Here is a 24,927-nt window from a genome sequence, read left to right on the forward strand (position 1 = left end):
GGGAGGTATACTCTATGGATTACTGACAAGGTGGTTTGTAAGTGACTACTCTTTTCCAGTTAAATTCTTTCATGCTCATATAGACAATCATTCACAGATTATCAATGTGGTATTATTGACAGGAGGAAAATACAATGCCTTGAAACTTATATTAGGAAAGACACCATACAATTGTAAATTCTTTCAATCCATGCAAAATTAACACAGTGGACTGTAACTTCTCTGGAGCTTGTACTGTATATGTCCTGTCAACATTACACAGGAGATTTTTTAAATAACCTTAGGATCTTTTAACTGCAGAGGAGATGGAAGTTTGTGTATATTAAAAAGAGTAAGTGCTGTATGATTCACACACTACTTCAAGTATTAGCCCATGCAATCTGCCTGGCGCGTATCCTTATAAAAAGAGAATAGATTGCTACAACCACAGGAGCCACCTCACCAACATAGTAATTTTACACAGAGACCTTTTTTTATTATGGTTTTAGTAGCATACAAAACTGGTATCATCAGGGTGGGTACGTATCACAGAAAAGTCTAGGGAAACAGTAAGCATGACATTTTAAACAATTTGAATAATGAGAAAGTGGGGAAAATTACCTCATATTCCTGTGAGAACTTCAAATTATCATTTGCTTTCAACCTTTCAATGTGATCTGCAAGTTCCAAGATAGGTATTGGGGGATGACTGGCCATACCTGTTGAACAAGAAAGAAGAACAGAATTTAAAGTAAACTACAGTGATGGCATTGCTCTAAAATTTAGAAAATGCAGTAATTAGAATGGCTAGAAATGTGTAAGTAGTAAAGATGTCAGATGTGAGAGAAGCAGGCAAATAGTTTGGTTACTCAAAGCAGGACATGCTCTGGATAGATGAGCTCTGAAGCCAAATTAAAAGAAGTCACCAAGCATATTCCCAAAGCTAACATTCCTACTGTAGAGGAAAGAGTTACTGTGATATGAGTCAATGAGGTTAGCTGGGCATGGAAAAATGAGAGAGTTAGACCTGATGTCGACCTCTGCTTTGAGTAATGACTCTTAATGTCATTTCAAACTCCTTCTCCTGCACTGCATGAAATGGAAACTCCATTGAATTAGATGAGGAAAGGTGAGCTGAGAAACAGACACAAGAAGAGCCCTAAAGGGGAAAGAATAGTGTTTTGACAGAAAACAAAGTGACTTATGCATAATCAAGAAAAACGAACTTGAAGAATGAAGGTTACCGAGGTAACCGGAGACACCTGAACCTGCAAAGGAAATGGTAAAAAACAAAGAAACCTCAAACCAACATAAAACTAACTTATAAAATAAATTATAGAACATGAAATGGATAGCTTGAGGATTCATAATAATGCATCAAGGTCTAGAAGATTGACTACATATTCTGACTAAATTAGAAATACTTAAATATTTTATGAAATTTTGAGGTGACTGACATCCACATGCAACCATGAATGACTAGAATAACATGCACCATTGCTTTTAGACAACAGTCACTGAAGACAACATCAGACATCAGACAGTTAGAACTTCAAAAATGTTTTCACTAGTAGCAGATTGTAGAGGCAGGGGTTGTATAGTTTGGCTGGACACACATACTGACTGCACTAGTACCTTAAAATATGCTTAATCTGAAACCCCATTTATCAACCCCCAAAAGTACCTACAATCTACTTCAGGTGTAAACATCTTTGTCCACTGATGAAGATACTGAGTGAAAAAGAAGAAGAAGAAGAGCTGGGAATCAGAGATAGAGATGGGTGTGGAAGGGAGTATAGGGACAGCAAGTCAAAAGAAAGACAGAAAAGATGTGGGGTCAACTAGAACAATCTGCCAGCTGAAGATTTGCCAGGCAACAATTTGTGAACATGTTTGTTTCATGCTATTAGTCTTCACGACCCTTCTCCAAAATGCTTACATTCTTCTCTTCGTGCTTTATGCTATCACATGTAAAATGAAAGTGAGTTTTCAATTGCTTGTGGGAAGAAATCAGAGCTGGCTAGAAAAATTAAGCTAGTGAACCCCAGGATCTCTTGAAATTACAAAGGGAAAGCAGTGATGACTCAAGGGGGCTCAAGCTGGAAGCCATGTGGCACAATGCAGTTTGCTTTGTCATCGTGAATTTCACGAGCATGCCTAAGACAGTTAACTCGCATTTCCTGTAAACGTAGCTGAAAATGACCATGTGGTTACAACACAGTCACACTACAGCATGTTTTTCTTTTTTCTTTTTTTTTAAATTCTTGTTTTCTTTTTGATTTTTTGACATTTCAGGCATCATACTAGAGTCCAAAATAATGTCCAGCAGCACTGGCCCTAATTCTTCTGACTCTATACATATATATTTGTGTATTACCTTCATAGCACATCTGTGATGGTGAGACATTATTTAGAGTAGATATTAAGGCAAGCTGTCAGTCAACTAACAAAGCAAAATATTCAGATATAATGGGAAGATTTCTCATAAATTTCAATTAACAAATTAGTCTGGTAAGTACTAATTTATTTGAATCTGTTCTGGTTGTCTTCCGTTTTCTCATAAATTTCACTTAATAGAACTTGGCTATTTTCAAAATGAATGCGGGTGACAGTCATCTAATAATTACACTGATTGATCCAGATCAAGCACCCCTATGGAAAACATGTGAGTGAAAAGGCACAAGAGAACTCTAGATTGATCCAGAAATGGAGGTGGACTGATGTACATCTAAAACAGTGCTTGAACAGAGAAAATAATAGAGACAAAGATGTTTAGACCTTTTCGAGCGAATCGTGGGAGAGAGTTATTATCATATAAGGACTGAGTGGTAGTTTGGCTAGAGAGGGAGGACACAGAGCCAATCAGGGAGGCGTAGGGGACTGAATTACTGCTCAAAGCTGTAAAAAGTAAAAGCCAATCGGAAATGGGAAACAAATTAGTAACAGCAGTAGACCATCATAATCAATCAATCTCGTACATACAGGCACTTCAGACATGCACAAAACAGCGTCTGGAAACTTAACTAAGAAGATGTCTAAAGGTCCAGTTACCCTACTGTAAACATAAAGGACATAAAGCAAAGAGAATGAGACTTGCTCATTACGTGATGAATCTGACTTAAATCATCAGCATCACGAACAAAAATCTCAGTAAGTAGCTTACTGTGAAGGCATTTTTTTTAAAGATGCTGAACATCCATTCTTTTTTAAACTATTTTTGTTTATATGCTCCTCTATATGTCACCTGACATTCCTAAGGGGAGATTTCATATTAAACACTTTGTGCAAAATGAAACTTGACATAAAACTTTCTTTTCTAAGGAAAAAAAAAAAGGAACTACTTACAACTTCAGGAACTGGCAAGTTTTGACTGCATATATAACCCCTTTCTCCACAACTAATTTTAGGCACTTACACTTGCACACTTACTATAATATTTTGCAGTTAACTTACGAAGTGATTGCATTTGGTATATTTTCATCTTTTACATATATAAAATGTGCTCTACTGAGGTGATAAAAGTAGCTACTTTTCAAAAGAACTGCTGGAGGACTTTTGTTATGTAATCAGTCTATGAATCATAACAAGCATCATAACAGAATATGCTATGAATATGCTATGAATGAACATTTTAAGATCTCATCCTATCTCACGCAAAAGCATGACACTCCTACTGAGCTTAAAGTGAGTTGCACGTGAACAGCAGGTGTAGAATTTGACTCAAAAACCCCACCCAAAATACAGCTAAACACACTTATTTTTGTGGCTACAAATAAGAAAATACACTTATTTGCTGACACACCTCCACATCAATCAACATATGCTATGAAAACACAAAAAATTAAAGACAAAATACAGCTAAATTACAACAGATCCTGTGACATGCTAGAAAGTCAAAAGAAACACCATGCTGAAAACATGCTTTCAAACTTTCTTTAAAATAAGAAAATAAAGAGATAAAAACACTTAAAAACTCAAACAGAAAAAAAAAAAAAAAACAAAACCCACCACATGCAAAACACAGCTGAAATTGTATCCATAAGAAGCTTTTATTTCCAGATTTTGTAGAAGATTGCCAAATGTGATTGATCTTACACAGCCTAGTAGTAACCCCACCACATGAATTAAATTAGAATGTATGGTTTAATTACAGTGTAGAATTACCTTCTGGTTAATCTGTGGTAAATACATGACTAAGGAACATGCGATACCATGTGCCACAATTTCAAGGAATAACTGAGAGAGCAAGGTCAGAATTAATCTGCATATTAACAGACATTAAACCTATTAAGTATACTGCTTTAACCCACTGAAACAAGTGGGTGTTTTGGCCTTGTCGTTAGTGCGTTAAATTATGATTTTATCTGTTGTCAGGGCTTTATGATAAGGGCATTTATAAACATTTAAGAAATATACATTTATTTTCAAATTTGGACCTGTAGGTTGACATGCCCACAATAAACAAGAAGGAGGTTAGAAATGAAACAAAGTGCGTAGCTGCTAGCATACAGACTACAATCTAGATGAACTGAAAAAGTGACACATTATTTTCACTGAAATTTCTTTATGGAAGGAGTTGTATTTCAAGTCCACACTGAGTTAATACTCTGTGATTTTAAAAACCAATTTACTACATTCTCATTTTTACTTAATAACACAGAATACCCTCCCACACAGCAATCTATGTTGATTAAGATGTTGTCCCTTTATAGAAAAAGGACTTATTCTTATCAAAAAGGTAGAAAGAAAGACATATTTAAAATTTGGACATGGAAAAAATGAAAGATGACCCTGATTCAATAGGAATCTGGCATCCATGAAAATTTAGCAAAGATGCCTTTAGTATATTTGACAAAAAAATTACTGTTACTTTAAAATGTCTTTTTCATACAGTTATAGCTAAGCCAGAATGTGATCTTATATCTTATGTACAAAGCTAAATTTACAAGATTAGCTCTACAGAAATATGTCGTTCTGCAGCAGCTATTCTAAAATAGTTACCAATGTGCATATAATATTGCAAAATGAAGTCACTTTTATTCCAGAAGAATTTATGTTCTTCAAAACTAGATTAATTATTCTGGAATGAAAGTAATTTTTGTTCTGTATCAAAGGCTTACTCAACGAAGCAGCCCTAGGGACTCTGTAGCATCACAGCAGAAGCCCCAGGTCTGACTGAGGTGTACAAGCCATCTACACTGAGAAAAGGGGAGACCTAGCTTTCAGACCCTGATCTAAAGTTGTTCAATACAATAACACGTTGCAAAATTACTGGCTAAAATTCAGAAATAAAAAATTACTCTTGTGAGGAGCAGAACTTTCAACTCCATCTCCCAGCAAAGCAGATTTTCATTGCCTCTCTGTTTGAAAGCAACCAAGTGGGATATCAGAGAAGCGCCATTTTCACTCTGAAGCTTATACCTCTTTTAGGTGCCTAAATCCTTCATATGAGTCAAGTTCACATGAAGAGCTATATGTAGGCTCACTCACTGTGAGAAAGCTATTCCAGTCTGTTTTTGCCATGAAGACAAACCACAGTACTTCCTTCAGCATTGTCATGATTCTCAGAAATTGTGTGGATAAACTAAGGGAAGAAATTTCCTGCTATCTTGCAAAGCAGGTGACTAAATCCAGACATCACTTTTTCCACTTTTGTTATTTGCATCTTTTTCCTCTGGACCTGTTTTACCCTTTTTCTGCCTTATCTTGGAAATAAGTTAGTGGAACTTCCTTAGGAACTCAAGGAGTAAGTGTTTTGTGAGCACTTACTTATCTAATAAAAAAGCAGAGTCTTTAATTCAGAGCTGTAATAATTCTATTTATTTTTCCTGTATTTCAAAGCATCTTACTTTGTAAGAGATAATGAGATAATTGTTTAATTGGCAGCCAATTACAGAAATTACTTGTAAGTGTGACAGATTTTATACTTAAATGAGAAAAAAACCCAGTCACTTTTGAGGCATGACTCAAGTTAGTTCTTTGGCTGATTGGCAGACTGAAGTCTTTGCCTAAGCCTTAGGTCTCTCATAACCTACTCAAGCCACTTAATATCAGTTATTTTCCTCTATGCAAAACAGGGCTTCCCCATTTGATGAAACCTTTTGTGAGGGCTTAATTATTATCCCTTCCCTACTTTTACTCTGCCATGTGGCACGAAGACTTCTAAAATTTGCGCACCAGGTTAATGATTTTAATCCTGTATTTCACAGGGAACTTGTAAATTGGGAAGAATGTGACTGACTTTTCCTCAGCTACTCCAGTTCTGGAAGAATAACAGACATAAATAAAATCCTGTATGTTACTGAGAGATTGGGTATTTTCATGTTTACTCAAAGAAAACTTGGCACAGCTTTGACCCACTCATTGGCATATGGGCTTATCTAACAAATAAACATTTTTGGATAACACATATGGACATGGGATCTTGTTCTCAGATATAGAACTGTGGGCAATTCCAAATGTCAAGACAAAATACCAAATGTATCTATGGAGTTACTCCATCCAGTGAGGAGTGAAGCAGAGATGAATTTGATCCTTCCTGGAAAAGGTAAAATGGGAAACCATTTAGGTAAGTACTAGATTAGTGAAGAATGAAGTTCTATATTGACAGGACAAGAGAAAATGAAAGGAAAGCAAGACATTTGCTGTGCTGCTGGTTTAGACTGTGGATTTTTATGGCATCTTCGTGCTGAATTGACAATTTTACGACAAGTACAACATAATTGTGCCTAAATCATTGCCTAAATATCACCAAAGATAAAATATTGCTTTTCCATATTTCTTCCAAAAAGTTATGCCTAACCACCTGTATTGGGAGTATTTTGTACTTGTGGTTAGAAATTCAAATTTACCACAAGGGTTTTGCTTTCAAATTGTTTTGATAGTTATATCTGATCAGACCTTTCCTTACACAAAATATATGATTGCTAGCATCTTTGGAAAGAGGCTGTTCAGAAATCTTCTGAGGTGAAGTTTATGTCATTAAAGTTTATGACAACCCAGAAGTTTATATGAGTGTCTCATTCACCTCTCACAGTGAAAACTGGCAATCTGGATATGCCCATGTATTTTAAAATTTTCTTCTCTAACACTTATTCACATTATGGATTCATTATAAACTCTTTTCTTTTCCCCTCCCACTGGAAGCAACTGGTGTGCCTGGAAAGCTCCAAGCAAACTGTGCATGCTTTCATAATCTAAATAAATAAATCATTATAATAACAATGATGTCAAACCATCTATCCTGATGCACTTGTACTGACTTGGGATACACTGATCATTAAAGTACATTCACCCACCACTCTTTCATTTATTTTATCTGTAGGCAATGTTCAGAGATGGTAACATCTTACAGAGTAGGTAAGGCCATCGTACAAGGGTGACTATGGACGTCTCAGTAAAACAAATGCAACACATAACCACATCAGCCCCAATCTCTTCTCTCAGCTGCCTGCTTTGCCCCAGCAGTATCCTAACTGCTTATTTCTGCTACTTGGTAGAAAATAAAAACCACACATCTGAGAGTGAAAAAATAAAAAACCCAACAGAACTGGTATCCTGAATGTACAGCCTTTCTATAGTTTCTCTACATTTGTCTTGAAAAGCTTTTTCTTGCATGTTATTTAACGGTGTGTTACTGTGTGGAGTTGGATAAACATTCCAGCAGGATCTAAGTATCTGACTTGAATTCAGCTGTATTTTAATGAAATGGTAGCCCTGATTGAAGTTAATGTGAGTTAAGTGAGATTCTGCTGTTACTAGAACAAGAACTGTACCTTGACTTCACTGGAGCTAAGATTACACATTAAGAACATGTTAACTAGCAAGTGTTACACAGCAAGACAAATCTCCTGGGGTAGAAATTTTCTCCTTGATATTTGGTTACATGCTGAGTAACATAATGGCCTGGCCTGTGCCTAGGGGTCTTAGGTGGTACAACAGTAGGAAAAAAAGATTGTAATTTGATTTTTGTACTGTATTTTTATAATAATTTTAATCTTTCACTTTGTGAAAAGATTTACAGCAAAGAAAAGACCTCACAGTAGAAATGGATTATAGATGTTTGCTCAACTAGCTTCACAGAAAACTGCAAAATTCCCAGATAAATTGTAGTACTGCAAGGGAAGACACACTTCCACTCCTCTCCACTTCTTTTCAGATCAATGAGGTGGAATTACAGTGTCTGCAAGTGCCACAAATTCTGCCATTTCTTAATAACTTTACATTCTAAATGTAAATTTGGAATTAATTACAATAAATTAATTTCATAAGTAAAGTTGTTAAGATTTGGCAGCATTTTTTTTGACCACACTTTATTTTAATTTATGATGAATACTAAATGGGTAGGTAAGACTCCACATATAAATATATGGACAACAGAAAATTATGCTTATATACCTAGTTATTAAGCCAACCACTCTACTCAGTATATATCTGTATAAAGATAATGACTTGTTTTAGGCATAAGCTAAACTCTAAGAACCGTAATTTTTCTTTTCATGTCTCAAAGACTTGTATGTATACTTCTAACTCTGTAACAACCTTTAAAATTTTGTATGAAAGTGCTGGATAACATACAAAACCTTTGCTCAGTAAGGATTAGACTACATTAATATTGCAGTCTCAGAAGCACAATTATGAATCAAAACTTTCAATCATTTCCACGTCAATAAGATTCCCATACTCAGACAAATCCAAACTAGAAGATGCACTCCTGAAACACAACTAATTTGCCCCAGCTGCTAAAGAGCATTCAGTGTACTGGAACAAACTAAAAAAGCAAGGCTGGGTTAATACTCAAGCCTCCAGACTCTTCCCTTTCTACCTCTGCCATACGCATGCAGTGTGGATGTTGGGTCTTTAGCCCCAGATTCATTGCTCTGCAGATCCACTCTGCTGCGGCAACACTATCTTAATATAGCCATTGTTTAGAAGATCAGAAATGAGATTTCCAAGTTCAGCTAACCCTTTTATAATACTTAGCATATCAGCTTCTGTGGCTAATCTCTCAACATCTCAAGTACTTAATTTCCTGCCTTTATGAGCTTGAATTCATTATTTTTTGTACTTAATGTAATAAATTTGACAAACACAAGGCTCAGGAAGATTCGGTAAGAAATTAGCATCAGATCAGGACTGTGTGCAATCATATTATAATAGAAAGCAAGTTTATGGGAATACATCATGATCAAAATAAAGCCAATTAAAAAAAAATAAAAATCAACTCATTAAAAGGTGGTAAGAAAATCAATACTATTTTAGAAGTATTTATCTCCTGCTGTTTCTTGACTATCAAACCAAACAGCTTTAAGAAATCAGCACTTTAAAATAAGTAAATAAAATATTTGGGAGTGTGTAGCTTCTACCTTCAGAACTACTGACATGTAAAAAACGTCCTTGACCCTAATATATAGCCTGATTTTAAAAGATAAGACCATTTCTCTAGTGAGTATTTCTTTTCTATATTGTACACTTGCAATGTAGTGAAACTTCCAATGATGTTAATGGATTACCTGACAATGCAGTAGGTAAGAGGGAAGCTTATTTACAAAGAAGTAGGTGTAAGAATATCGTTAATAAATAGAGGGATGTACATTTCCCAATAATCTTTTCTAGCATTGTTAGGTTTAACTTGCAATTTTAGCACATAAAACACATCCATACAACATATGTGACTTTGGGGTCCTCTTTACAGAACTTTAATTTTGTTTCATGCAGGATTTTTCTTTAAACAAAGAAATGATGGAATCATTTCCAAAACTAACAAAGAAATACATTGTGCAAAAATTCATAAGCAATCAAAATATATTCTTCTAAACAGTCAACCTTTCTGTTCTGTAACAGCACCGCTAATCAGTTTGTGATCACAGAGCTCTCAGTGAGGTATTATTGTCTCTTACCCGGAGTTTGAAAATTAAGGCGTCGCAGCTCCACTGGGTCTGTGGGATGGTGAGAGGGGATCTCTTTGCTGTTGGGTATGCTGCTCTTTCTAGAATCAGATTCAGCCCTCTTCCTGTGTGGAGAAGGTGAAGACATGTCAATATAAGGTGGAGGTGTTAGCTTGACAAATAAAGGTACCTAGGTGTTTAATCATTATGTTCTAAAGATGAGATGCTTCTTTCCAAAAGAGTATTTGATCCAGTGCAAAGGTAAAATAATTATGCAAGGGGGATAGGGCAGCTACAATTTGAAATGGCAAAATGAATCTAAATATAGTAATGTCAAAGGGAAAATAACTGCATTCTGCCCAAGACTGATCCTCCAGATCATTTCCATTTATCAGTCTAGGGCAGACTGATCTAGACTGATCCTCTAGATCAGTCTAGATCCTTTGTGACCCACGTAGTGGATGAGGGAAAAGCTCTGGATGTTGTCTATTCCGACTTTAGTAAAGCCTTTGACACTGTCTCCCACAGTATTCTCCTGGAGAAGCTGGCGAATTGTGGCTTAGACAGGTGTACTTTCACTGGGTAAAAAACTGGCTGGATGGCCGAGCCCAGAGAGTTGCGGTGAATGGAGTGAAATCCAGTTGGCGGCCGGTCACAAGTGGAGTCCCTCCAGGGCTGTTTTGGGGCTGGTCTTGTTTAACGTATTTATCGATGATCTGGACGAGGGGATTGAGTGCACCCTCAGCAAGTTTGCAGATCACACCAAGTTGGGTGGGAGTGTTGATCTGCTTGAGGGTCGGAAGGCTCTGCAGAGGGACCTGGACAGGCTGGATCGATGGGCCCAGGCCAATTTTATGAGGTACAACAAGGCCAAGTGCCGGGTCCTGCACTTTGGACACAAGAGCCCCATGCAATGGTACAGGCTGGGGAAGAGTGGCTGGAAAGCTGCCTGTCAAAAAAGGACCTGGGGGTGTTGGTCAACAGCCAGCTGAAGATGAGCCAGCAGTGTGCCCAGGTGGCCAAGAAGGCCAACAGCATCCTGGCCTGTATCAGAAATAGTGTGTCCAGCAGGAGTAGGGAGGTGATCATGCCCCTGTACTTGGCACTGGTGAGGCCACACCTCGAATACTGTGTTCAGTTTTGGGCCCCTCACTACAAGAAGGACATTGAGGTGCTGGAGCGTGTCCAGAGAAGGGCAATGGAGTTGGTGAGGGGTCTGGAGCACAAGTCGTATGAGGAGCGGCTGAGGGAACTGGGGTTGTTCAGTGTGGAGAAGAGGAGGCTGAGGGGAGACCTTATCGCTCTCTACAACTACCTGAAAGGGGGTTGCAGAGAGGTGGGTGTTGGCCTCTTCTCCCAAGTGACTTGTGACAGGACAAGAGAAAATGGCCTCAAGTTGCACCAGGGGAAGTTTAGATTGTATATTAGAAAAAATTATTTACTGAGAGAGTGGTGAAACACTGGAAAAGGCTGCCCAGGGAGGTGGTGGAGTCACCCTCCCTGGACGTATTCAAGGAACATGTGGACGTGGCATTGTGGGACATGGTTCAGTGGGCATGGTGGTGTTGGGTTGATGGTTGGACTTGACGGTTTTTTCCAACGTTAATGATTCTGTGGTTCTGTGATTCTGTGATCATTCTGGGCACCCGAATAGTTAAATAATATAAGATGTAACATGAAACTTATAAAAATCCACACTATCTCTATTTTTAAAGTTAGCTAGCTATACCTTTATTAAAAAGTAGCCAACTCTTGAGCATGTAATTAAAAACAAACATGCCAAGTTATTATCATTGAGTGCTTCATATTTTATATGCACAGCTCTGCATTGCTTATAAAAATAACCTGCATTTTTGGGGTACTTTCAGTATGACAGAGAACAGTAGAGAAGACACCTATTCCTTTCACTTTCTAGGAAGTAAGAATCTGCTCTGTTGCCTCTCATCTCTCAAAGAGCTGCACTACACAACCTTCAGGCATCTGATCACACCTACATTTTCAAGGCTCGGATTCTGTATGAATGTTTCTGATCAAATTAAGAGTTTCACTGCAATTATGGTAATCCTGTCAATCTTTCCAAAACCAGCTGGGAAAGAAATACAGAAAGAGAGAAAGAGAGAAAGAGGGAAAGAAAGAGAGAAAGTCATAAGAAAGAGAGAAAGAAAGGAAAAATTTGTGTGCGTTTCCCTTTCTCTATAGAGAAGCAGAATCCACGTGTGTTCTGACTCTGACTGTTCTGGTAAAATGGACTTCCATCATTTGAGAGTATAATTTTCTGATGCAAAACATGGAGAACTGTGTTACATAAAGAGTATCTACCACTCTGCATTTTCATTCAGGAATGTGGAAATGCTTTGATTTGAAGTGGAATCTTTCTTCACTGGTCCTCAGTGAGTTCCTGAATGAAAATGCAAACTGGTTGGTATTCTTCATGTAATACAAAATGAAGATGCAAACAGCGTCAAAAAGTTACTTTGCAAAGACAGAACTGAGATGATTTTAAGGTTTATGATAGCAAAATCTTTTTCAGGTGTCCAATATTTGTTCTAACACACCACTATTTTTGGGGTTTTTTTTTCTTTCTTTTTTTCTAATTGACTCAATGTGACAATGCTAAATCTGCTATTATTCTGCTGGGCTCCCCTCTTAAAAATGCTCCAATTGATTTCCTGCTGTTCTTGAAACGATGAACACCTGGTGGCATCCATGAAAGGTGCAAGCAGCAAAATTTCAAAGACTATGCAAAGCATTGCTGCAGGAATTATTTGTAAGTTATTAGTCCTATGATTTTATTAAAAAAAAAATGTTTTGCTGTAAAAACATTCCATCTGTTCTCTGGTAAATACCTTAACTCATGTATTAACATCTCTTTAGTGAAGTAATGAAGATTTAAATCTGATTCTTCTGTTTTTATGGTTTTTTAAAAATTATTATGGAGAAACTCATTTGGAACTCCTTTTTACTTTTGATTCTGACTATCTCAAACTCCTACCACAGTTGCATAATACCCTAGTGTTGTTTCTTCTTAAGTAAAGGTGTGTGGTGCAGCTTTCAAGAAGTATTTTTATTTACATCTCCTTCTCCTGAAGTCTAGGGATCAGTGGGACTGTCCAAAGACAAGCTTCATTTACTTTTTTCCACTTTCAAGTCAGTACTGGACAGCACAACTACCATCTACTAAAATCTCTTCTAAACACATATTTGATTATTTTGAATACTTATAGGACAATAGAATGGTTTATTATTTATTATTCTTCTCAGGATCATTCTGGCTTTTTTCTATCTTTCCAGACTATACAAAACAACACAATTCTTTCAGATTGTGCAATGGTTTTGGTACAGGTGGAAAAAGATCCACAAAAGACAAATGAGATCACCATATCATTTTCACTTGTAGAACTGTAAGTCAGCACTGAGTCAGCAATGAGTACAAAGCATTATGGAGATTCAGAGCAGCTAACACTTCAACCACAACCATGCATTCCTTCAACAGCTTTGGCTATAGCAAAGAACCACTGCTTTAACTTCATTAAAAACCAAACAAAACTGTATGTACTTTGTATATCTGTGCTGTCTCTTGAAAATGTACCTCACAGAGACACAAAAAAAAGCAGTGAAACTTGGCTGCATATGTTACATTATTTTTCAGTGCTGTAAACAACATAACAAATCTTTCAGTTGCCATCATATCGATAGACTACTGTCTACATTCACTTAGATTGACAGATGCTTTGTCTTAGATCATTATAATTTTTTTTTCTCTTTTTTTTATCCTTTTCTGGATTAAACTTTTCACTTCTCACCTGTCAGGTTTACTGCTCCATTTTAATGCAGCAAAGAAGGGAGAAAAAGGTGAAACATTAGTTGACCAGCAGCAAACAGGGTAAGCATGACAACAGGAGATGTAAGAAAAGTTGACTTACAGTAAAGATATATAACTAAACCAAATTAAGAAATGACAGTTCATCAACATATTAAATGCTTGGGAATCATAGAATAAATGGTGGAGACACGGTTAAGTCCAAAAAGAATCTTCTTCTCCTGAAAAAAACCCTTTTTTAGACATTATCTGCAAAGTAGTGCCACCTCAAATTTTAGCCAGTGAGATAATGGAGAATGGGTGTTTAATTTGAGCTATCAAAGTAATGTTAACATTACGTTGACAAACGACATCTCACTAAGATGTAGTTCCCTCTTACATTCTAGAGAGAAGAGAGATGAGAGGAGGGACGAGAGGAAAGATGAAAAGTGGAGGGCAGAGGGGAAAGGGAAGGAAAGAAAGGGAGAAGAAGAGGGAGAGAAAGGCAAGCGAAGAACAAGGTTAAATACATGAGATACATAAGACTTGTACTAAATTTAAAAAAAAAAAAAAAGAAAACTTTTGAAATGATTTTACAAAACCAGGTAATAAAATGGCAAGAAATTTTTAACAGTGCTCTGGAAAGTAAGATAAGCATAAATCTTTCTCAAACGAAGTATTACACACCTTTTTAGATTTAGAAGGAATGTCACATACTTGAGGTCTACAGTGATCTGTATAGATCTGTAGTGATCTATGACCTATAAAGATCAGCTATACAGGGAAAATAATTTTTACCTCCAATCAACAGTGTTTGTCTATCTTTGTGTCTGTCTGTTGATCATAATAAATAGGGGTTCTACAAACTTCTAATAGCCTGGAGTCTGCAATGACCAGATTACTCACATGTTATGAAAAAGTCTTTACAGAACCCTTCATCATCACTTAAGATTCCCCCATTTTCATTTCTGTCCTTATTTAACATCTGTTTTTTCCCTTAGAAGCATGTTTCTTCTTATAGCTCAAGGTTCACCAGGTGCCCAGCAAGTCGAGGGAGACGATTCTGCCCCTCTACTCCATCCTGGTGAGCCCCCACCAGAAGTATTGTGTCCAGCTTTGGAGTCCTCTGTACAGGAAAGACATGGACCTGTTGGAGCAGGTCCAGACGAAGGCCAGAAAAATGATCAGAGGGATGGAACACCTCTCCTGTGAGGAAAGGCTGAGAGAACTGGGGTTGTTTAGGCTGGAGAAGAGAAGGCTCCGGGGAGACCTTATTGCGGCCTTTCAATACTTAAAGGGGCTTATAAGAAAGATGGGGACAAACTTTTTAGTGGGCCTGTAGTGATAGGACAAGGGGTAATGGCTTTAAGCTAAAAGAGGGTAGATTCAGACTAGATATAAGGAAGAAATTTTTTACGATGAGGGTGGTGAGGCACTGGAACAGGTTGCCCAGAGAAGCTGTGGATGCCCCAACCCTGGAAGTGTTCAAGGTCAGGTTGGATAGGGCTCTGAGCAAGCAATCTAGTTAAAGATGTCCCTGATCCTTGCAGGGGGGTTGGAATAGACGAACTTTAAAGGTCCCTTCCGACCCAAACTATTCTATGATTCATAGTGCCAAAGTTCACTATGTTCAAAAGATTCAAGCTTAGGCTCCTATATTCTGAACCAAATCAAAAAACTGCACTTTGTAAGAGCAAACAAAACAAAATCTGTCAAGATATCTTTCATTTCTTTTCTCTACAAATGGAAACCTCCTCCACAAACAAACCTGACTCTCGAAAGAACTAGAATGAGGTACATTTTACTCTTCATCAGCGAAAGGCTGAAATTAGGAACTTGCGATTTCTTAAGAAGCAGGAGGAATAGCCACAAATAAATTCATATGTTGGGGGGGGAAAAAAAAAAAGGGATGAAAGGATGCCTCATGGGCCATGCACCCTCTTTCTAGGTTTGTCAGTTTCTGAAGATAACACTGAACAATTTCTAGATCTCTTTAACATTCACTAACTGGGTTCCTAACCATTTAAATCCTGTGTAATTGAACATATATCACATATTCAAAAGCAAGTTGAAAGCATTTACTACAGGTTTGCCTAAGCTGTAGGTTGCTGCAGAGTAGTGCTTTATCAAAACCACCCTGAGATACAAACTGTGATTCAGACAGCCCTCATAATGGTTAGGCATTGCTTCTAGGGGAGACATAGCCTGCACCATCTCTATATCTGGGTAAGTGTTTGCCTTTGTTTGAGATTCTGGATATAAATCTTACTATGCTGTATATTTTACTCCATGTTTGAACCAGCAAAAATTTTATTTTCTTGAGGGCAAGAATATGACCAAAAATAAAGTGATGTTTTAGTTAATTTGCTTGGATTCCTAAATTTGATTGTTTACATTTAAGTCCAATAGATTAAAGATCTGTTCCAAAATAGTTGTCTCCCTTCACTATGACTGCAGGGTGGTATCACTGCTGCGATGACAGAGAATGCTGAACTAGTCACTGGCCAAGTCAGTTCTGTTTGCCAAGTTATCAACTCCAGAAAGACAGGAAATTCAACCATAACCCAGGAAAAAATAATTTCTACTGTGAGGATAGTTGAACACTGGAACAGATTGCCCAGAGAGGTTGTGGAATTTCTATCCTTGGATACACTGAAACTTGCCGGGACATGCCTCTGAAGCAACCTGCTGTAGCTGGCCGTGCTTTGTGCAGGGCTGGGACGGGGCAATCTCCAGAGGTGTAACCCTTTGGTTCTGTGAAATTCGTGAAGTTTTCTGCACACAGTACCTTAATTGTCCTCAATTGTGTTGGATTTTATATTGAAGCTATATCTGATGAGAACAAAAGGTACTCTTCAGTATATTCCCCATCTATTAGTGTTAAGTACTAAGCAGCAATGACCTTTTGGCTATATTCTAATACATGATCTGAAAATCTTTCTATGCAGTATCTTTGCTTTCAGATTTTAAGAAGAGTAAGTGCACAGGCAATAGTCTATATAGAAACTGACCAACAAATAATAAAGGGGTCAAACATGCGCTCCTAGTCTTTGGGACAGTTAAATACGCTTCACACCAACCCATGCAACTTATCCATACTATCTGTGACAGCATCTGTTTTACAGGAGGGCAGGACTTCGCCCCTTAAAATGATTCTTTTAGAAATTGCAGTCATCCTTTCTCTATAACTGAGATTAAAATGTAAAAGTAGTATTGTAAATCATGAGATTAGCGGTCCAAGTCTGTTCATAAAGGCTTCCATGGACAAAGGGAATTAAGGGTAGTTGACCATTATTTGAGTTACTACCCTTCGCACTTCAAAAAACATGGTCATTTCCCAGTCATCTTCTTCCCACTGCACATTCTTCAACATCTTCTTCTCCTTTTTAATATTTTTTGCATGTGTTTTCATGTATTAGGCAGATGTTCTCCATCCTTTGTTTTCTTAAATCCCTATCAGACCTGTTGCACTTATGTCCCAATATATTCCAGAAATATACTTGTAAAATTTCCTGTATCCATAAAAATTTCTTGTTTTCCTACTTTTTATTGCATATTTTTACCACGTCCAACTCCTGTAGCCACAGTAATTCCCTTTAACAGAGTTACTCAGAAATCAAGTTTCACTGTTTTCTCAAAGCACTATGCTAAATATTCCTACTGTTTTGTCTAGTTATTGCTGTTCTACAGACAGTAAAGCTATCAAACTCTAGCTGTTAGCTTGCATCCAGGTTGCATACTCCAGAAAAAAAAAAATCCAATTATATATTACTGTTTTTTCAGAAATGAAAAGTTCACAGAGAACCACAGACTGGTAAAACCACAGTCATAATTTCTCAGAGGTAATTTGCCAAATCCATGCAGTTTAACAATTTACAGACTATAGGTGAAACCAGAAAAATAAATAAATACATATGGACATTTGCCGGAACAGTTCTAGTACCAGCAGTAAATAACAGATGGAAAATGTGTCCCCCATTTTCAGTGAATGACAATTGCTTCACACTAGTGATGAACAAATTTTACCTGCTCATTTGTGGAATATGCCTATAATTTTTTTTGGTAATAGAATTGAAGATTGTTATTACGGTTCCATAAATGTAATCAATATTTCCAGAAGCAGTTACACATCTGCTTTATATGCCACTGTTTGGATTTGTTCTGTAGTATGGGAGAAGTTTTGCTTCTAATACTCCAAAATAATCAGAAGAAAGGAGTATTTCACTTTTAGCACATCTCTAATGACCAGTTTTTGAAGTGACAGACAGACAGACACAAACAGAGGTTCACTGGTTGCTAATCAACTAGATTGGCTCAGACAGTGGGCACTAACAGAAACCTTCAGGAGACACAATATCTGCAAGCAACAGACTGTATTATGCTGCTGTATGATTCAGCCCTAAAGAACACTCTGTAAACGTATTATCTATTTGAAATCCAAAGCTAAGGTTAACCCTGGACTGTTCTTTTACTGCTGAACAGAGAATTCTCTTTCCAAAACCTGAAGCTAGCTCTCCACATGCAGCTTCAGAGGTATGTGACTGGAGACACTTAGGGTGGGAAGAGCATATAGGGTAGCAGAATTTAAATATTTATATGCAGGTGATAGCATCATAGCCATTAGTTTTAGAAGACATACTCCATTTAATGAAATTATCCCTAGTGTGCCCCTCCCCAACAAGGTCACAGCATCTTTACAGTATTCCCCAATTACACTTTACCAATATATTTTAAAAAATGTATTAGGAACACAATCTAAACATTAAAATAAAGTTTGTGGGTGTGATTCTTTGGTTTTGATTTAGTATCTTGACCCCCATGAAGTCATTTACACTGTAAAAGGCAGCTATGTATAAATTAAGGCATCATACACAGTTTTCATCTAGTATATTGTAAAGGCAGAGGAAAGCCCTTTGTATAATAGCAAACCTACATATGTGTTATCGTCAGTGAAAGACGAGTAAGTGAAGTTTGATCTCATTGAAAGATTAGCAGAAAACAGCTTCTGATGTTTCTTTAATCTTTCAGTTTAGAGCTTCAAATTCATATAGATACACTGCCAAATTGAGGCCAACTGTCAAAAGTAAAAACTCAAATTCCTTGAGTGGAGATGAAAATCACATTTAACATCAAGCTGAATGTAACCCCTAATGTATTACTATTACACATCTAAAAATAAGTTTTAAAAAGTCAAATGTGCGAATTCCATACATATTTATATGCAAGCACATATTTTCTTCACAAATGTATGCAAAGTGGAAAAAACATTTAAATGCAGAAATGTTAATAGAGTGTCATCAGCAGAAAAATGTACCCACACACCTGTAATTATTGGAAACTTTCAGTCAATCTACTAAAATTTCTGCAGTGTTCTGGGAACCATTAATAAATATGGAAATATCCCAAAGCAATGGCAGTTACTACTGTAGTACAAAAAATACAGTGTGGAACCATATTATAAAATGGCCAATACATCAGAAGGTTACACACCTGGTAAGAAAACCAAAAGGTAAACTTACCTTTTATAAAGAAGTATAGCAATAACAATACAGATGATAAACACGACTGCAAGAACTGGTCCAACAACCCAAATCAAGCCTTCTTCCTCATCTGTAATTGGTTGGGGATCAAGATCCATCGACACAACAGGATCAGAATATGGGCTGGTTGCATACATGGTCTATACAAATAAAATAAATCTTACTTAATGATAACGGAGTGCATTTAAAATACTAACTATCCTAGATCTAAAATAAATCTGTACAAGATAAAGATGCAATGAACATAGCAACGCAAAAATGCTATTTTTCTTCAAGTCAGGCAGTATATAAACTTGCAAACTGAACAGTGTGTTGTTATTACTATCTTTATTTTGTGCTCCACATACTAGCAGTGATCTGCAGACAAATGAGGTAACGCAGTCCTTCACAGAACACTTTGCAACTTAAGCAGAGAATAAGAAAACGAAGTATTAGGAAACTGAGGAATATAACCCATCAGTTACTCATTTTTTGGGTTTTGTTTTAGTTTTAGGTTGGCTTAACACTATTTCTGCAAGATATAAAAAGATATTTCTGAAAGAATGAGAGTACTATAGGAAAAAATAATGGGGACTGAATGTACGAGGTTCCTAGAAAAGGGTCTATGGCAATAGTAGGGTGCATTTTGATGAGTCAAAAACTGTCTGACAAACAGAGTGTTCTCACAGAAGATGAGGACAACTTGAATTTAAGACTGAAAAACAGGGGAAGTCACTGTAGAATATGAAGGGAAACTAAATACTTTCAGAGGCCATTGAAAATCTTTGCCTTACTGGATGGTGTAAAGCCAGCTGGCCTAGGATAAGACCTGTGATAAGAAAGTAGTAACTTTTTTTTTATTCTGGTCTGACCTGAGATGTCTGATCTATGGCTGAGTGCAGAGTTAAAATTACAGACAGGAGAGGCTGAGGTGGCTGCCTGCTAAATTTGGATCATGTAAAGAACTCTGAGCTACAGTAAAGTCCGAAGTGGACAATGTTTTGTACTTATTCCTTGTCTTTGCTGGAGTGTCTCCACCAGCACTACACTAGGATTTGAACTACAGCTCTTGCAAAGGACTTAACAACTTGATTCAGCAGTAGGTCAGGAACGCCAGCTAAGACAGAATAAGATAACCAGGAAAAGAGTTTAGTTTTCATTTACCATGTGTGCACTGTATTCTGAAAGATGCCCTAAGCCAGGACAAGTGTTATCAAAGGAGACATGCTTTTTTTACACTTCATTTGGCCTTGTTTTGGTCTCTGGGCTATGACAGTGTCTGGATTTAAGGTTAGAGATAGCATTAGGACTGGCAAAGCTGAGGCATTTACACTATCTTGTACTGAGCTAGTACCGATGCCAACGATGTCCAATTATGCTATGCTCATTTACTAAACCTGGCACCAAATGTTTTAAAAGTCTGTGATTGCTATTTAGAAACTGGGGAGTCTCCATGTTCCATTCCTGAAACACCTGAGCTGACTGAGGTTTTTTTCCCAGCTTCAGTATTCTTAAAAGATGGAAAAAAAGTCCATTGCTACAGTAAGAAACTCTTTGTATTGAGCCTCTTCCTCTAGAGCAGGGAGAAAAAATGTCTGGAAAAGGATACAGAGGGATACTAAGGGATAACAGTATAAGCACTTACTACCTGTTCTCCAATAAATAGGATTTACTTTTAATTTTCAACCTACCTGTACTAATGACTAATCTAAACTCATTTATTATTTTGCCAAATTTATCTATTTTTTTTTTCCTTCCTCTTGATAACATGCTTAACATATTTATGGACTGTAATCATAAGCTCTCTCAGCTTCCATTTTACTAAGTTAAACAACTTCAGACATTCCCATGCCCTCTTGTAAAGCAATTTCTCCACTCTCCCAATCAACAGCGAAATTCTGTGTTCCCTGAAGGAGAAACCTATGTAAAAAGTATTTTGAATATCAGGAAAAATATCCCTCGCAAATTACAACTCATACACCAGTAGGATCTATAGTTCTAGAAGAAAACCAGCTATATTTACAGCAGATACACCGGAGCATTGGGAGTTGAAGCTCACACCAGCCTTTTCAGCTGTAAATTTACAATCTTATTTATTCCTGCCTTTTCATCCTGATTTCTCTCTAACAAAGTAATAACCTTAGGGTTATATGAAATGACCAATGCATTAATTAATAGAGAAAAATAAATAACAAATACTACTTTGTATTGAAAAGATCAATTTTAGTACAGGTAATTTCTGACACACAGATATTTGGCCATCTAACTTGATAGCCAAAAGCTGTCTACTTTCTCCAGTTTGAACCTTTCTGATGCAGCACCTTCAGAATTCTGCCTATGCAGCCACTGTCAAAAAGCTGAAATGGAAACTTCTGATTTATGTTAGAGCTTTCAGAAGGCACTTATTTTATTTTCAAATGAAGCTATGTATCCAAAAGTATTCAAATTGAAACTATTTCCTCATTGTCTTTAAGTAGGCAAATTCTGTTGACATCGAGAAAGCAGTTGTAAGGTTATACATTGGAAGTATTTGACTAGAATTCAGATTATTGGTGTAGTAGTTTCAAGCGGTTGAGCCAGCAAATGTACCTGTCAGGTTTAGGTACCAATTAGAAAGATACCATATTACACATTGTATGTTAAAATGTTAATGTGTATTGCAACTTGCTTTCAACAGTCCTATCTCTGTCTTTTTTTTTTTTTACTGTATTACATGCAGTAGATTAACTCAAGCAAAAAGGGTCATAACTGCAAGATGAATTACATAAAAAGGAATGACAGCTCATTATTTAGCTCACCTCAGGAATTTTCCTTATTATTGAATTATTTTCTAACTTTCTAACAGTTGTTAAGAAATGACTGTAACTAAAGATGCTAGCTGTGCATGTCTCAGATTCAATGGATCTTTCCAAGAATCCTGTGTATCCAACACCACTATTCAATGGTAGTATTAAGGCAAGAGAGGAACTCTTTTTTAAATACATTGAGAAAGATGCTACTGTGAAGTTCATGCCTCAGAACCTGTGTCAACGATCTCAAATAGTAGAGCATGTAATGTGCGAAAGACCACAACACAGATAATAAAAGGTGATCCTTAGGTTTCGGTAACACACAGAAGTAACACATAAAGATGCTAGCAAAACAGAAAGTTCAAGAAATTAATTGGAACTGAGCAAGCAAACAGAACCTTTAGAGATGCTCTGACATATATTGTAAAAAAATAGCTTTTGGGAAGTGGAATAAACATTGAAAAAATGTTTTCATGATTGTGGAAAGGTAATTTTGGGATTGAAAAATATTAACTAACTTACAGATTCTGAGTGCTCCATTACAGCCAACACAAAGAATACATATTCTTGACCACTCTGCAGTTGCTTATTCTCAAAGCCACCGTAATGCTTCTTATCCCCCAACGTGAACTCCGTAGGAAGAACTTCGAAGTGAGCTGCAATATATGGCTTTAATTCAACTTCCCTCACAAGACGAATGCTTCTGCGTTTCCTGGCTATCTCCTTAAGCAGCTTTATAATGAAGGAGGGGAAAGAGAGAGAGAGAAAGCAAGAACAGAAACATAACTGTAAACAATTTTAATGTAACTTATTGAAAATGTAATGAGAAAATTTAATGCATGACCAGGAACTACAAAAATACAATTTATCCACATTTCATGGGGCATATCAGTATCACTAAATCAGTTTTTGCAAAATCTTCCAATTTCTTGTCATCGTTGCTAAGGTAAGATACTAGGTAGCAATTGCACTGCCCAGACTACAAATATAAAACAATTAGATCAGTTTTCAGTGTCTGATACTGTTGTCTCTGGGGAGGGAAAAAAGTTAATAAAGCTGTGTTTCTTCTTTGAGGACATATGTATACACACATCCTATTACAAATCATGTATCTATATATGTGTGCATATATATGAAATCAGTCATAGAATAGAATCATAGAATCATTTATGTTGGAAAAGACCCTTAATATCATCGAGTCCAACCATTAACCTAACACGACCAAGTCCACCACTAAACCATGTCCCTAAGAGCCATGTCTACACGTCTTTTAAATACCTCCAGGGATGGTGAATTAACCACTTCCCTGGGTAGCCTGTTCCAATGCCTTTTTTCCTAATAATTCCCAATATCCAACCTAAACATCCCCTGGTGCAACTTGAGGCTGTTTCCGCAGTACGCCCACCTTGCTCCAACCTCGTTTCAGGCAGTTATAAAGAACAATAAGGTCTCCTCTGAGCCTCCTTTTCTCCAGAGTGAACAACCCCAGTTCCCTCAGCCATTCCTCATAGGAGTTGTTCTCTAGACCCTTCATCAGCTCTGTGGTGTTCTTTGTACATGCTCCAGCACCTCAATGTTGTTCTTGTAGTGAGGTGCCCAAAACTGAAAACAGTATTTGAGGTGCAGCCTCTCCAGTGCCTCGTTCAAAAGGATAATCACTTCCCTAATGCATAATAGTATTTCCTCCCTCCCTATGAACATGCAAGGTACTTTCTTATCTCCTCTTTGATACAACAAGACTTAGTAAGTCATATAATTAATATTCAAGGATCACCTCCGCCAAGCTCAGGAGCGATGCATCCCAACAAAGAGGAAGTCAGGCAAAAATGCCAGGAGGTCTGCATGGATGAACACGGAGCTCCTGGACAAACTCAAACACAAAAAAGGAAGACTACAGAGAGTGGAAGCAAGGACAAGTAGCCTGGGAGGAATACAGAGAAATTGACCGTGCAGCCAGGGATCAGGTTAGAAAAGCTAAAGCCCTGACAGAATTGCATCTGGCCAAGGATGTCAAGGGCAACAAGAAAAGCTTCCATAAGTGATAAAAGGAAGACTAGCCAAAATGTGGTCCCTCTCCAGAAGGAAACAAGAGACTGGGTTACCCGGGATATGGAGAAGGCTGAGGTACTCAACAACTGTTTTGCCTCAGTCTTCACCGGCAAGTGCTCAAGCCACACCACCCAAGTCACAGAAGGCAAAGGCACGGACTTGGTGAATGAAGAACCACCCACTGTAGCAGAAGATCACGTTCGAGACCATTTAAGGAATCTGAAGGTGCACAAGTCCATGGGACCTGATCAAATGCATCCATGGGTCCTCAGGGAACTGGCAGATGAAGTTGCTAAGCCACCATCCACCATAACTGAGAAGTCAAGGCAGTCCGGTGAAGTTCCCACTGACTGGAAAAGGAGAAACATAAACCCCATTTTCAAAAAGGGGGAAAAGGAAGACCTGGGGAACTACAGGCCAGTCAGTCTCACCCCTGTGCCTGGCAAGATCATGGAGCAGATCCTCCTGAAAACTACGCTAAGGCACATGGAAAACAAAGAGGTGACTGGTGACAGCCAACATGGTTTCACTAAGGGCAAAGCATGCCTGGCAAATCTGGTGGCCTTCTACGACGGGGTTACAGCGTTGGTGGATAAGAGAAGAGCAACTGTCGACACTGTCCCGCATGACATCCTTGTCTCTACATTGGAGAGACATGGATTTGATGGATGGACCACTTGGTGGATAAGGAATTGGCTGGATGGTTGCCCTCAAAGAGTTGCAGTCAGCAGCTCGATGTCCAAGTGGTGACCAGTGACGAGTGGCGTTCCTCAGGGATCAGAATTGGGACCGGCACTGTTTAACATCTTTGTCAGCGACATGGACAGTGGGATTGAGTGCATCTTCAGCAAGTAATTCTGCCGACAACACCAAGCTGTGTGGTGTGGTGGACATGCTGGAGGGAA

The 24,927-nt window shown here is 37.6% G+C and overlaps 1 protein-coding gene across 3 annotated transcripts in view; it reads right to left on the reverse strand.

The window, feature by feature from the left end:
* Positions 1-24,927, reverse strand: part of PTPRD (protein tyrosine phosphatase receptor type D) — a 284,032-nt gene that overhangs the window by 72,049 nt on the left and 187,056 nt on the right. The window contains exons 15-21 of one of the 3 annotated variants that reach the window (XM_059833664.1): positions 22,496-22,705; positions 19,185-19,345; positions 13,670-13,681; positions 9,879-9,991; positions 5,179-5,213; positions 3,902-3,908; positions 601-698 (exon numbers count right to left, since the gene is read on the reverse strand). In XM_059833664.1, coding sequence (XP_059689647.1) covers positions 601-698; positions 3,902-3,908; positions 5,179-5,213; positions 9,879-9,991; positions 13,670-13,681; positions 19,185-19,345; positions 22,496-22,705 — 636 coding nt within the window. The remainder of the gene's footprint in view (positions 1-600; positions 699-3,901; positions 3,909-5,178; positions 5,214-9,878; positions 9,992-13,669; positions 13,682-19,184; positions 19,346-22,495; positions 22,706-24,927) is intronic. The other 2 variants (XM_059833663.1, XM_059833662.1) reach the window with 2 other exon arrangements.

This window comes from Gavia stellata, chromosome Z (genome assembly GCF_030936135.1).
Source record: "Gavia stellata isolate bGavSte3 chromosome Z, bGavSte3.hap2, whole genome shotgun sequence".
Lineage (NCBI taxonomy): Eukaryota > Metazoa > Chordata > Aves > Gaviiformes > Gaviidae > Gavia > Gavia stellata.